Below are 13,875 nucleotides of genomic sequence, written 5' to 3'. Positions count from 1 at the left end.
CAGGTCAATTCACAACACTGCTACCGGGACTTCTCCTTGCCTCCGTGGCCTGGAGAGGAGCAACTGCCCCAGACGTCTGTGAGAGCAGGCAGACGCAGTGACCGGCATTTCCACTGGTACGTGGACATGTATTTTTTCAGTGGCTGCCCCTGAGCATGATTATCAATCCCAGATTACACTACTGGTCTTTCATTATTAACAATAGCCTTTTATCTAGCTTTTAGTCTAAAATAACTTTTTTTCTTATTTGTAAATTAAGTTCATTGAGGCATAAGAAACAGAGATTCTTAGTTTCTCTCAAGCAGTGTCTTCTAATAACTTACAGCCAGGCTTCCTAGAGCGCGAAGGCTCACTCAGGTCACGGCAGCAGTTCTCACAGTGCGGCTGCTGCTCGGCAGGCGCGGAGAGGCCCGATTTCTGCCTTGGTGAGTGGGCAGTTCCTCACCTCCTCTTCTGCTGTTAGCATGGCTTCTGCACAAGTATGCTGCACGTGTCTCAGTCCAACTCTTCAACCAAGAACCACTGGAACAGCCTGGAAAGTCACCGTCCAGTAGAGGGCCCTCTTCTGGGGTAGATTTCATACCAGGTCACTCCTTCCATCTAGGGAAGGCTCCTTTGCAGTCAGGAGTCCAATCCATTGGGTGCAGGGCCATGATGCCGCTGGGCACAAACACAGTGACCTATGCATGTTTAGTGTCTTAGAAAGAGGCTATGTACATGGCCAGTGTCCTAAGCTAGTCAAAAAAGGTCATCACGACTGGCAAGCCAGGTGCTTGACCCAAAACATTCAAAGTCTAGACCAATTCCTAGGATCAAAACTAATGGCATTCCTTTTGTTCAGGGGAAAAAAGAAAGACATGCTGAGGGTAACGTGAGAGGAAATCAACTCGTGAAGATGGAAGCTGGCAAGGCACCATGATGAACTCATCCACATCAGCTTCTGTGGGAGGGAGGGAAGGAGAGGGACTCCCACGCCTCAAGAGAAAAAAGTAAAGGGGACAAAGTCACAGCAGAGAAACAAGAGAGGTGTTGGAGGGTGGGGGGAAGCAGAGGAAAAGGGAAGGACAAGGAAATGGAAAGACAGAGAAAGCAGCAGATACTAGTGCTCTTCGTTCCTCCTCGGTTAGAGTTCTTTTGTTCTCCCTGGTCAAGGGACAGACAACTGTCCTCTCAGCAAGGGAGAAGGGCTCCCGTGCATGACAGCAAGCCTGTCAGCACCTGGCTGGTGGACAGCAACTGAGCTACAGGAGCCCAAGGTGCAAGACTGACTGCGGGAGCATCTGGGGATCTTAAAAATGCAAATCACTAGAGGTTGTGGGTTTGGACCCCATCCAGGCAGGTACCATCCCAAGTCTGGGGAGGTACTGGAGGCAACCAATTGATGCTTCTCTCTTGCATCTGTGTTTCTTGCTCTCCCTTCCTCTCTAAAAGACAATGAAAAAATGTCCTCAGGTGAAAAAGAAAGCAAATTGTTAGACCTCACCATAGGCCTGGTGAATTGAAATCTCTAGGAGTGGGGCCCAGAACTCTCGTGTGAGTGTGTGTGTGTGTGTGTGTGTGTGTGTGTTTATGTGGCAGCCACACACCAGGGAAATGCTGTGATTCTCCTATGCACATGGTAAACACCTCATGCCCAGAGGTGGAGTCATGTTGTCCGGGTCACCTATAAACAATCAGATGTGCTTTCTTCCCCAGGCTCCCTGTCTTCCTGCCAGGCTCTTCCCACTTCTAGAAGCTAACAGGCTTCAGAGATGCCATGCTTCTCTCGGCTGAACAGGGAACAAACACCTGAAGAAAACAACACGCCTGCTGAGCACTCACCTTGTTCATTACACTTCCGGGATCGTGACTAAGAGATGAATGGACACCTTGTTTTTCAATAAAGGACCCTTTCAAAGCTAATTCCACAACTAACAGGGCTGTGCTTCAAATTTATATGCCAGCCATAAACCTAATGAATAAGCTCTGGGCACGGTTGCAATAAACTTCAGCCTTCAGGCTTCCAGCTAAGTTGATACACCTTTTGCCCTATATGGCATTAGAAGCTCTTCATGTCCTTGCCAATGAAGACCGTTCACTGTGCCCTGGGAACCTGCATGCAGCATCCACCATGGTGCACCTATCTGTGCGTGTGTGCAGGTATGAGAGACTTCACAGCCGTCAAGTCTTAATTTGGCATTAACATAACTTGGGGAATCTATACCCCTGCTACGATCATAAAGATTGCACACAAATTCAGCACAGTAATTGAAATATACTCACGCAGACTCCCTTTTGCATTTGTAAATGTTGTACTTTATTTGGGGGTATCATCTGGAAGATGGCTTCTGGAAGGGTGTAACGATACCATGGCCTCATCAGGAAAGTAGAGGATTTCTGACCAACTCACACGATTCTACATTTTGATTCTGCCCCTTATCAGCTGCATGGTGTAGGGGAGGTTTTGGATGGTCTCTAAGCCTCACTGATCTAGTCTGTACAGTGAGAGCAATAATACGGAACCTGAAGTTTTACAGGAAGCCTTTTATGCAATGATACTATTGACCAACAAACTGAGACTACAGGGTGCTACTTAGTGAGTGATATTATAAAAAGACCCGGCCTCGCTCTCCGGGAGCAAACAGTGCACTTGCACAGAAACAGCAGGTGAGTGTGAAGCATCAAATCACAACTGAAGAGATAAATAGCAATTAGTGGGTCATGAAAGGATGTGGCTAATTGCGTAATAAAAGTTTTAAGGGGTCATAGATGGAAGACTAGGAAGAGCAGGAGATGTGGGAACACATGCGTCCAGAGCTGGAGCAATTTGAACTGGGCCTTGGAGGGAGGGAGGGAGGAAGAGGAGGCGGTGTACCTCCTGGGAGATGCTCAGTAGGCCCCTGTGCCTGCAAAGCTGGCTGCGGGACCGTGTGTATCTGAAGATAAGATACGCAGCCTGGAAAGGCAGGCTGGGGTGGACAGAACTGCGAGGCTTCTGAATGCCAAGCTAATGCATCATATGGACAAGTGAACGAGGCTGTCTTTCCAATTCACTTTCATCTGTCCTCAGCCCACGTAATTCAACAGATCCAGTTACCCCCTGTCCTTATTCATCATGTTTTCAGAGTTTCCGGGTGTAGGAGGAAGACACAGCGTGAGGGATGAGACAGGGCCACGTCACCTCATCACTGATGTTCAGCTCTGGAGGCTGCATCTTCTTGGCCACCATCCCTCAGGCCTAAAGCCCGTGGCTCTGTCCTGCGGTGGAGCCCTGGCGGGGAATGCCTTTTCACTTTTGGTCCTTTCACTTCTCATGTGCTTCGGTCACGTTTCCCCAGTAAGACTGAAAACGTGTCTCCCTGCCATCAAACCTTCTCTCACCACTCTGATACTACTCGAATAACAGTTCCCACAACTCCCTCGACAGGCTGCTTTACATCTCAGTTTTCGCCTTTGAAATTCTTCTCATTGATGATGGAGCTCTAGAAAGTTCTACTCTGCCTCTTTTTCACTCTAGGCTATTCCATTATGAATCTTTTAATTTAGTTTTACACAAGGAGAGAAAACAGTTTTAGATTCCCTGTTGGATCATAGTTGACACCCCATGTCACTTGAAGATATAATTGAGCACTGACATTTATAATGGCCATTATTAAATGTTGTCAGTCCTCTGTCTTCTGTTCAGTTTTTACTTTTTATAAATCTCTGGGTTTTGTTTTCTATATTCTTTATTCTATACGCTACATTCTGTCACTGTGACTTTATTGGTGAATTTCCAATGTAACCTCTATTACTTATTGAATTAAGGCATTCCAAAATAAAATGCTAGAAAATCAACTTCATTTCATGTTTCTTTTTTTCTTGCTAATTTCTGATTCTGAACTACCTGCATTTTTATGGATTTATTTCCATCTCCTGTCTAGGCCAAAATAATGTAATCCAGCCCATGGAAGACTGAAAACTTAAAAAATTATCTTAGTTTCCCCTCTATGACTGAGAACTTTCAAATAAGCTCATACACAGTAATCACTGGTTTATTAAGTTACTTTCCCACGTTGGCCTGAGACCCTTCACAGCCTTGAACGCAGGTGGGAGGAGCAGCCCCAGGGACGCAGAGGTGGTAAGGCTGCTTCATGACCTCATCTGTACGTCACACCCCTCCACAAACACTGTTAAGAGCCACAGCTTCCGAAGGACATGTGGGGAGGAGGCGCTCTGGGACAACACGTACTCTCTAACTAAACACTTCGACTTAAGGTGGGGAGCCCGGGAGGGGCAGGCATGCAAGCCTGGACTAAGGCCTGGGCCATGGGCAGTCTATGCTGCACCCATTCTGTCCCCCTACACAACTCCAGCCTTGTGCTCACACTCAAGCTGGGATGGAAGGACAAAACTATGTCTAAGAGGATGAACTTTTGATAGGTCCATGGAACTTCAGAAATCTGGCACAAACCTAGGTCCCTATTTCTTGGGGTCAAATCTCTGCTCAACCACATACTAGCTGTGTGCACTTCCTCAACACTCTATACCTCAGTTTCCTCAAATACGCAATGGGGACAGTAACAGTGCCAACATCATAAGGTGGTTGTGCAGATTCAGTGACTTAACATATGTAAACTGCTTGCACATAAAGGACGTTATATAATATTTGCTAGTACCACTATTAGTGGTAAGCAGAAGTATACAAATGAACCGGTATACAAGAAGTATACAAATGAGCTCTTACATAATCCGCTTTCTTTTCCATCATGGGTAGAACCTGTGAATATGATGAACGATCCTAAGCCAAAAAGGAAGATAAGGATGAGGCTAATCTAATCACAGGAGCCTTTGAAAACAGTTTCCTCCAACTGATAGCAAAGAAAAACTCCGAGATTTAAAGCATGGGGTGTTCGACTCACTGTTGCTGGCTATGAGATGCCAGAGACCAAGGCGTGCAGGCAGCCTGTTGGAGCTGAGGACACCCGCAGCTAGCAGGCAACAAAGAAACGGGGATCTCAGTCCTGCAACCTCAAGGAACTAAATTTGTCCAACAGCTTGACTGAGCTTGGAAGCAAATTCTTTCCCTGAGCTTCCGCATCAGACCCCCGGCTGGCTAGCACTTGGGTTTCAAGCTTTGAGGGGTTCTTTGAGAGAACCCAATGCACTTTCCCTGTCTGCAGAACTGTGTGCTCATACACAGATGTGGCACTATGCCACAATATGGAATATCACTAAGACTTGGTCTTTTCATCTGCAAAATGGGGATAATGACAGTTACTGACTTCCCTAGGGTCTTGTGATTAATATACACTCAGCTCCTGAAACTGGTACATGGTAGATGTTCATGGTAACCTGATTAAGAGGATTATTAACACCATTATCATCATAATTTTCATGCCCACATGAAAGGGCTGAAACTTGCCAGCTATATTGTGGGAACTGTAATGCCTAGACTCAAACTTTGCAGATCTCATCTTTCTGTTAATTTCTCTTTGACAGACTCCACTCATAGACTTTTTATCCAAAATGGACAATCTCATTTTCCATTTACTTAAAGGCTGAGGATTCCAGAGCATAAGGATGGGGTGAAATCAGACCCCGCAGGGCAGGAAACAACTTAAACCACCTGAACACCATTTTTCTATGCATCAGGATTTCTCACAACCCGCTTTTTTCCTTGGATTTGGGCCTTTGGCCACGTTGAAAAGTCCTCTCTGTTTCTCTCTTCTCTCCCCTTTTCTGCCAATGCACACCCCAAACTGTCACTGTTTAATGCACAGAGACAGCTCTTGGGGCTTCACCCCTACAACGCCCACATTTGTGGATCCCCAATTCCATTAAACCCCTTCCATAAACCCTTAGCAACTGCGAGAACTGCACGGACCCCGACAGGGTGTGCGGAGGTGACTTCCACACGCAGACCTGCCCTGTGGCTATTCAGCGACTGCTCGATCCCCTTACAAATGGCAGGAACGTACCTAGCCCAGTGGCTGGAGAAGGAAAGCTCCCTTTCCCTGCTGAACCCTCTTGTAGCAGCCCGCCCCAAATCAACTGATCGGAAAGTCATTTTGATCGAAATCCTCAGTGTGTGGAAAGCAGAAGCCAGCCCTGAAAGCTGAGAGACAAGGTCGAGGAGGGCAGCTGGCCCGAGGCCCACACAGAGGTCCGGTGACAGGAGAGAGACTGTTAAAGAGCTCTCTCTTGAACAACCAACAGAGAGTCAGTGACAAGTGGGCAGGTCCACGTGCAGTAGAGAAACGGAGACTGAGGAAGGGTCCCACCCCTGCTGCATCTGACTCCCCTCTTCAAGGGCAGTTCCAGCGCCATGGCCCAGCCACCCACTGGCTGTGACTACAGCTAAAAGCAAGTTAGAGTCTTCCTCCCACTATCCCCAAGTTTGCTGACTCCATTCACCAGCCACCCCTCACGTCAGCGTCTTCCTGTTTACATTGCCACTTGGTTTTATTATTTATTTTTAGCCCTGACTTTGGAAGCTTTTATTCTGCTGGGCACTGGCACAGTATCAACGGAATCAGCCTGGGCTCTGAAAAGATTATTGTGCAGGCCTGGCCTCAGTTCCCTCAGGGGACAGAGTGCTAGTGTGAGCTACCTCACGCTGCCTCCTCACCCGCCTGGCCGGCCCAGGGCTGGGTGGCCTTCCCCACAGGCTGGCCAGCACAGTGTCGACAAATATGAGAAATAGAAGTGGACTTAAGTTTTATCTGGCCCAGCCCCTTACGCCACAATGGAGAAACCGAGACTCAGAGTAATGAAGGATCACCCCCAAAGTCACACATGAAAGTCACAGAACCAGGTGGACTCTTAATTTCTTGGCTAATGCCCTTTCCTATTTACTAGAGGGTGACTTATGGGACAAAACTGTGACTTCCTACATTCCAAGATGGGTGCTTGCTCCCATTACATTTTTTTTTCTAGATTCTGAATATACTTCCATACAAGAAAAAAACCCCAATGTCCAGAACATGAGTGGGAAGCTCCTCTCATTGCACGATCGCGCACTTCATTTCCTCTAAGAAACACAAGAACATTTCCTGCAGAGAGGCTGGCTCGGTGAGCTGGTGCGCCTGCCTCCTGGGACTGGCTGTACCCACAACGAGGAAGGCACGCGCTTCAGTTCCCAGGACAATGGCCCCTTCGACTCGGAACACACCGAAGCAGAATCACAAGTGTGCAAGAACACACAGGCCTGGAGTCCATCTAAAGTTGTCTTACACTCTGTTGTACTGAAGTCAATGCTTTTCCGTTCCTATGGGCGGCACCTAGGTTTGCTAATTGCAGACTCTCAGGGTGAATACTAATGCAGACGGAGGACAGTCCCAGGTTGGAAACCAAGGCCCTTTTCTGACCTCTACAGGCCATTTGGAGGAAGAAAGGAAGCTGCCTCTGGGAGATTACAGCACAGGGGACACCACAGACTAGGGGACTGAGGGAGACTTCTCCTGGATGCTTCCTTGCAGCTCTGAGTGTGCCGGATACAGGTGTGTCCTACTTTCCTGCAGCTCTGCCATCTATGTTTAATAGGTTACTGAGGCAACGGGTAGGAGGTCATTCTCCAGAGGCCTCTGGAATGAAAATTCAGATCTCCATCATGCAGCACGTATTGAACAAAGGCCCACCATGTCCTGGGCACAGAGCTGGCCCTCAGGATACAACTGTGAAAAAAAGCATCTTTGCTCCCCAAGAATGGACAGTCTGGGTGGGGTGGGGGGACACATAAAAGTCCACAGGCAATACCATGCAACAAAACCTACAATATAGTTCCTACAAGATGCTATGGAGACCCGGCATCAAATCACGGAAGACTACCTGGAGAAGGATCCCTTTCCACACAGGATGAATGGAATTAGAAACACAAGTGGGGGCGAGGGAGCAAAAGAGTGGCTGCAACAGGAAGGGCCCGAGAGTCAGGTTCCATTTGCATTTTATCTTTAGGACCCCGGGAGGCCACTGAGCAGCAGAAATAGAAACAGATTTTTATCCCAAATATTACCTGGCAGTTTGGGGAAGAAAGGGCTGGAAAAAAGGCAAAAACGAAAGGCAAGCAGAGCAGTGGGGAAACCACTGCTGAAATCCAGGGGAGAATTGAACCAAGAAAAAGTGGTGGGCGGATGTGAAGCAAGGCTAAGAATAAGGCTTGACAAGATGGTGGACTCGTCTGAGTAGTGAATATTTAATTGCCTGCCTTGATCAGACACTGGACTGTGTGTTGGGCTCACAAAGAAATGAGACCACATGGACTTCCATTCGGATGATCAAGCATAGGAGTGTGGAGGCAAAGACTTTGGTGGGAGGATATAATGAGGACCTGACTTTGAACCTGTCGAGTTTGCAAGTGGGCTGTAAGGCACATGGGCTGTTATGGAGGGATGTCTGATTGCTTCTGTTTGGCTCAAGGACTGGAAACCACATCAGACCTCCTACAGACAGGGAACTGCTCTGTGTCCTCTAAACGCCCTTGTGAGTCTGTGAAGAGACACTTTCCCGTGGAGTGCAGGCTCAGGTGCCAGACAGTCTGTGTTGAGATCGTGATCCTGCTATTTCCTAGCTGCATGATCTTAGGCAAGCCCTGCCTCCCAAACGTCTCAGCATCCTCACCTACGGAGGGAGCACAAGAGGGCTTACCCTAGAGGGCTGCGTTGTGAGGCTTCAACGTGATAACACATGCAACGGTCTGAGACTCTTGTATATGGTACGTGTCCACATTCTGCACATTTTTCTTCATGACTTGAGTGGCTGAAAATACACAGGGGCTGATGACCAGTTCCTGTCATGGGCTGGTGAAAAGGGTCTACCCCCGAAGGCCTCCATTATCTCCGTGTGACAGTATAGCATACAATCACCACATCACTACCCCTGCCTTCACAAACATGCGCCTGGTAATACACCTTCCCTCATCACCTGCTTTCTTTTCTTGCTTAAAGACTTGGACCTACTGTGTGTGCACGTGCGTGCGTGTGTAAGGGAACTCAAGATCAATTTCAACTCCATTGTGTTGGAATGTGTGTAATACATGATTTTAAGTTATATACAGTTGTATTTTTTTTAGTATTATGCACTAAAAGGTTATAATACAATCCTTTTTGTCTAAAAATGTTTTTTCACCCATCCCTTTTTTCTTCACAACCCATTTCTATCAAGAATCGGTGGGGCATACATGAAGCCACACTGTGACACAAACAAAAGAGAACAGCTGCTGGGAGGACAGCAGCGGGTTCCAGACCCCGTGAGCCGTGGCTGCCCGAGAACGCTCTCTTGGGGAGCGCTCAGACGACTGTCTGTGTGTCTCCCCATGACTGGGGGCTTCAGGGTGCTGGAGCGGGTTGTCCCGCAAGGTGGAAGGAATCCACCACCTGATTCATGCTCGAAGGTCCTGACCCACCACACAGGCCACCATCCTGGGTGTCCTGAGTCCCCAGCAAAGATGACACATGTCAGCCACCTCAGGCAGCACCTACTTTTGGCAAAGGTTCCCCTGGGAACCTGAAATCAACGCTGCAGCTCAGATGGCCAGGCTGGGGAACGGAAGCTGCACCTGAGAACTTCCCCCGTGGAAGAGGGATGCAGCTTGGCTGTGCTGGCAACCTGAAACGTGAGCTTGAAACTCAAGCATCGGGTGATTTTCAAATGCTCTTTGCAGCTCAGACTCTTGCACTGGAGGTCCCGAAGAAACTGAAGTGGACAGATGGAGCCCTGGGTCCTCACTGACAGGACTGCACGAAGCTGGCAACATGCACACGGCACATGCCTGTTCTCACGGAGGAGAGCCTATGGCCCCGGGCTCCGGAGGGTGGGTACTGCAGCCACGGGAGACTCTCACACATTCTGTCCCTCTGTTCTCATAGCTGTGCCTGAACATCTGCATGGTACAGGCAAGGACAAGGCCACCCTGCTCCTTGTCAAGCTCGCCTCACACAGGGAATGTTCTATCATGGCAACCACCAGATTGAGAAGCCGGGCTATCCTTACGCTGGGTGTCCCCTGATGGAAACCAACTGCCCTTCTACCACACGAACAGATCTGCGATGGAAAATGGAGGGATTTAATGGAGATACATGGGCTTTCATTAAAACACTGGATATCCAGGTTTGAGGCTCGGTAGATGATGCCCTCCTGAGTTCCTTCCATGTGCCAAGGGGTGGGGACAGAAAGAGACAGAATAGCAGGTCAGGGCATCTTAGAGCTCTCTGTTGATTGGCCGTGGGGGTGGGGCTGTAAACACCACATAAAGCAAGTTGTAAGTTGGGAGCACGCTATAAAAGGGGAGGTATAAACTGTACAATGGGGGCACGGAAGGGAGATTAGAGAACTGGGTTGGGTGACTAGAAAAGGTCATACAGGAGGAAGGTGATATTGCAACTGGGTCTTGCCACCCCCAAATGACGGAATTGGAGAGGCCTGTCAGACACAGAGGAAAATTTGTGACGGTGTGAAAAATCAAGAGGACATTCGGCTCCAGAACGGTGTGTGTGCGCATGCTCACGCACGTTCATGAGTGTGACGAGATGCAATGAGGCCGCGTCCCGTGGAAAACTGAAGAGGTGGGGCAAGAGCAGAATGGGAGTCTGCCGTGGAGACGGGGGAGGGGGGGCAGACTGTGAAGGGATCTGCCCAGAGACAGAGACTCTCTCCTGCAGGAAATGGGGAGCCAAGCCTCTCGCCCCCGGGGCGTGTCAGGAATAGTTAGCAGGTTCCACCCTTACAGGGTCACGGAAGCATGGATCTCAGCAGATCACCAAAAGATGCGTGCTTCTCCACACACATCAGGGCCATCTCAGGGGTCAAAAGCTGACCTCCCCACCTTGGCCCATCAGAGAAGGCACCCAAGGCTGCCCCAGGGCACCGTAGGCCCCTCCGTCCCCCAGCCCTGTTGCACAGAGCACCAGATGCCGGCTGGGACAGGACAGCTGTGCATGTGGCCTGGCCCCAGCTTCGCGCCCCTAGACGCTCATCCCCTCTGCACACTTCGAACCACATCTGCTTCCCGTGAAAGCCGACAGCTTCCTGAAATTCTCCTGCCATTTCATTTGGCTCTGAGTTTGATAGAACCCATTTTTCAGAACACTTCACCACAATGTGGTTTGGCCACCAGGAGACGTGTCTGGCTGGGTTGGAAGAGCCATTCCTAGGACTATCTGGAGTCGACTTGCCCGGGGGCCCTCCCCACGCCCAGACTTAACACTGATGAGGTGTGACACAGAATGGCCTTCAGCCCACATGGAAAGGATGGGAGTCAGTCCTGCCTCCTACCCTACTGTTCCCTCCAAGAAATGCCTTCTCAGCTGACCTGGGCTCAGTTGCCAGGTCCCCAGCTCACTCAGTACATCTTTCCTTTTCTTACTTCTCTTCCTGATGTGCCTCTGGCTTTGGGGAGTCCTCTCCATCTGGACACCTGGTTGGCCCCCCATATTCAACATGACCTCAAACTACACTCACCTCTCATTTCAATACAAACCTACTGTTTAGGATAATGCCACACCTAAGGCAGTCCTCAGACTAACGAACAGCCAGCGTATCAAGGGTGCCCAGCAGGCATACACAATTGGGCACCAACACTGATGGAAATCTGCTGACATCGGGCCTGGACATGCCTCTGCAGCAAAGTCCGTCTCCCCAGCACTGTCAGAGTCAAGTCCTGCCTTGTCATCGAGGCATGTCAAACGCTGCTGGGTCAGACTGATGCCCACCTTCTCCATTTCAGTGCCTGTCATTCTCCTCCTTTCCCCACTTGCAAACACATCTTTTAAACCAATCACACTACATATTTACTCCCAGCTCTAACCTCATCACAGGGCTTTTGCACAAATCTCTCCACTTCTGAACATGATTTTTTTAAACCAGGAAACTGTTCACACATCCCTCAAGAATCGCCTAACTTACCACATTCTCTCGGGAAGCTTCCCCCCACAAGGTCAGCTAATCCAGTGTTATCCTCCAGCTGGCGCCGCAGCGGCAGGAGCTGCCACGTTAGAATAAAACGTCTTGTGTGCCTCTCCCACTGAACTGTGAGCCACTTGAGGACACAAGGTGGGCCTTTTCTCTCTGCATCTTCAGAGCTTAGTAAATTGCATGACACATGGTAGGGGCAAAATATTTATTTGTCGCACAGATGGATCAATAAATAGTCCATGTTCCAGGCTTTTGCTGACCACGCTGCCTAGAAATCTACCTGTGCCGGTCACTTTCTCTCAGAAATGTATTAGACAACTAGAAGGTAATGCCACAAACTAACTGGAGCCGAGGTGCAAACTGGTGATCATGAATTAGCATTATGTCTGGCCCCCCCGAATTTACATTTTTAACAATACTATCTTCTTGATTTTATGAGTCAATGAGAAAACAGAAATATTATGCTATCTTCTGTTTAAGAGTAGAAATAATGTATATGGGATAAGTTAAGGGATGACATCAGCTTGGATTTGAACTGTGTTATTTCCCTTAAGCCTCTTATGTATGTTACAGAAAATCTGAATGTCTTAATAATGCAAAGGACAGATGTGTGATTTCTCAACTACAGCAAAGAAATCTGGAAAAGAGTTGGAAGAAGAAGGCACTACCCACAGCAACAGCAATAACAACAATGCACATCACAGTACCCATGCCTTGCTCCTGGGGGTTGGGTCTAAATCATGACCAAGTTTTGTTCTGTGAACTATGCGTGGAAAAGAATATAATTACAAAGTAGCCAGCTTCTATGCCTAGGGAAACCGAACAAAATCTGGACACAGCGTTGCCGAGAACAATCCCACGTGCGCTGGCTTCCTGCACCGACACTGCTGTGAGTGTCTGATGGGGAAGAAGCAGTGTCGCTGCTAGTCCAATGGTTGCGGACATGGGACGCGCCGTGAACCTCGGGGCTACGAGGTGGTTCTTCTTCCCTCTCCTGGGTCTTCCTCTTCTTCCTCACCCTCATCCTCATGGGAGGCCCACTCCCGGATCTGCCGGTCCAGCTCAGAGGTGCACCCCTCCTGGTCTGAGCTGCTATCTGTACCGTAATCAATCTCCTCCATGCACGGGGGCTCATCATCCAGTTCTGAGGTGATGCTGCTGCTCCTGCATCTGCCATGGGTCCCCGTGATATATGGACAAGAAAGAAAGGAGAAGAAGGAAGGGAAGGAAACACAAAGGAGACACACGGAGGGGAGGGGACACAGAAAAGGGACATGGAGAGAGGAAGAGGAAATGAAAAGTTACCCACAGGAAGGAATAGTTAAAAGAAGTCAGAAAGGAGAGGGGGCTTGTCTTCTCTGAGTATGGAACTCGAGAGTCCCGGCTCCTTTTAACCGCGAGGCATGCACAGTGCCCTGTTCTCGACCACTACCTTGAACGGAGGAAGGAAATCATACAAATCGATCAGGGCTTCCTTCTTCCTTTGCCAGCGGAGTCTGCACTTCTAAGTCCAATCAGGAAGTTTGCAGTCATGACATGTGGACACATCTTCACGGTCCTTGAGGCTCAAAGGGAGTGATGAGAGGCAGCCCCACACAGGGTCTGACAGGACCACGTCAGCCACTCCTGGGGAACAGTGGGACTGGGATTTGGGCAGGTAGGACTAAAAAATCCCCATGTCTCCCACACTCACAGCATGAGAAGTCACGTGGCATAGCTTTCCTTCATCATGATGGACGGTTTATTGGAAATAGAAAATTAATCCAGGTTGAAATTAAACAAGACAGCAAGCAGGAAAAGAGCATTCTCTGCTATGCCTGTGCTCCCCCACGACCTCTCCTGCTCCCTTCAGCTTATGCACAAAAGGAATAGGAGCAGGGGTTGCTCAGCAAGAGACCTATGGGGCCCACGGGGTCGGACAACAGACGGTGACCATATATTGTGAGCAAGGCAACCTTCCTTGCAAGGAACTGTGTATCTCCCTCACCTGCACAAGGCCCCTTCTTT

The 13,875-nt window shown here is 49.0% G+C and overlaps 1 protein-coding gene across 1 annotated transcript in view; it reads right to left on the bottom strand.

Annotated features, from left to right (window-relative positions):
• Positions 1 to 12,070: 12,070 nt before the first annotated feature.
• AGBL1 (AGBL carboxypeptidase 1) overlaps positions 12,071 to 13,875 on the bottom strand; it is a 470,051-nt gene continuing 468,246 nt past the window's right edge. Inside the window, exon 23 of the mRNA XM_045196586.2 lies at positions 12,071 to 13,038. Within this exon, the coding sequence (XP_045052521.2) occupies positions 12,837 to 13,038 (202 nt within the window). The 3' untranslated portion in view covers positions 12,071 to 12,836. The remainder of the gene's footprint in view (positions 13,039 to 13,875) is intronic.

The sequence above is a fragment of the Desmodus rotundus genome, chromosome 10 (genome assembly GCF_022682495.2).
Source record: "Desmodus rotundus isolate HL8 chromosome 10, HLdesRot8A.1, whole genome shotgun sequence".
NCBI lineage: Eukaryota > Metazoa > Chordata > Mammalia > Chiroptera > Phyllostomidae > Desmodus > Desmodus rotundus.
Note: the sequence above shows the minus strand (reverse complement) of the source record. Positions and strands in the feature narration are given on the sequence as shown.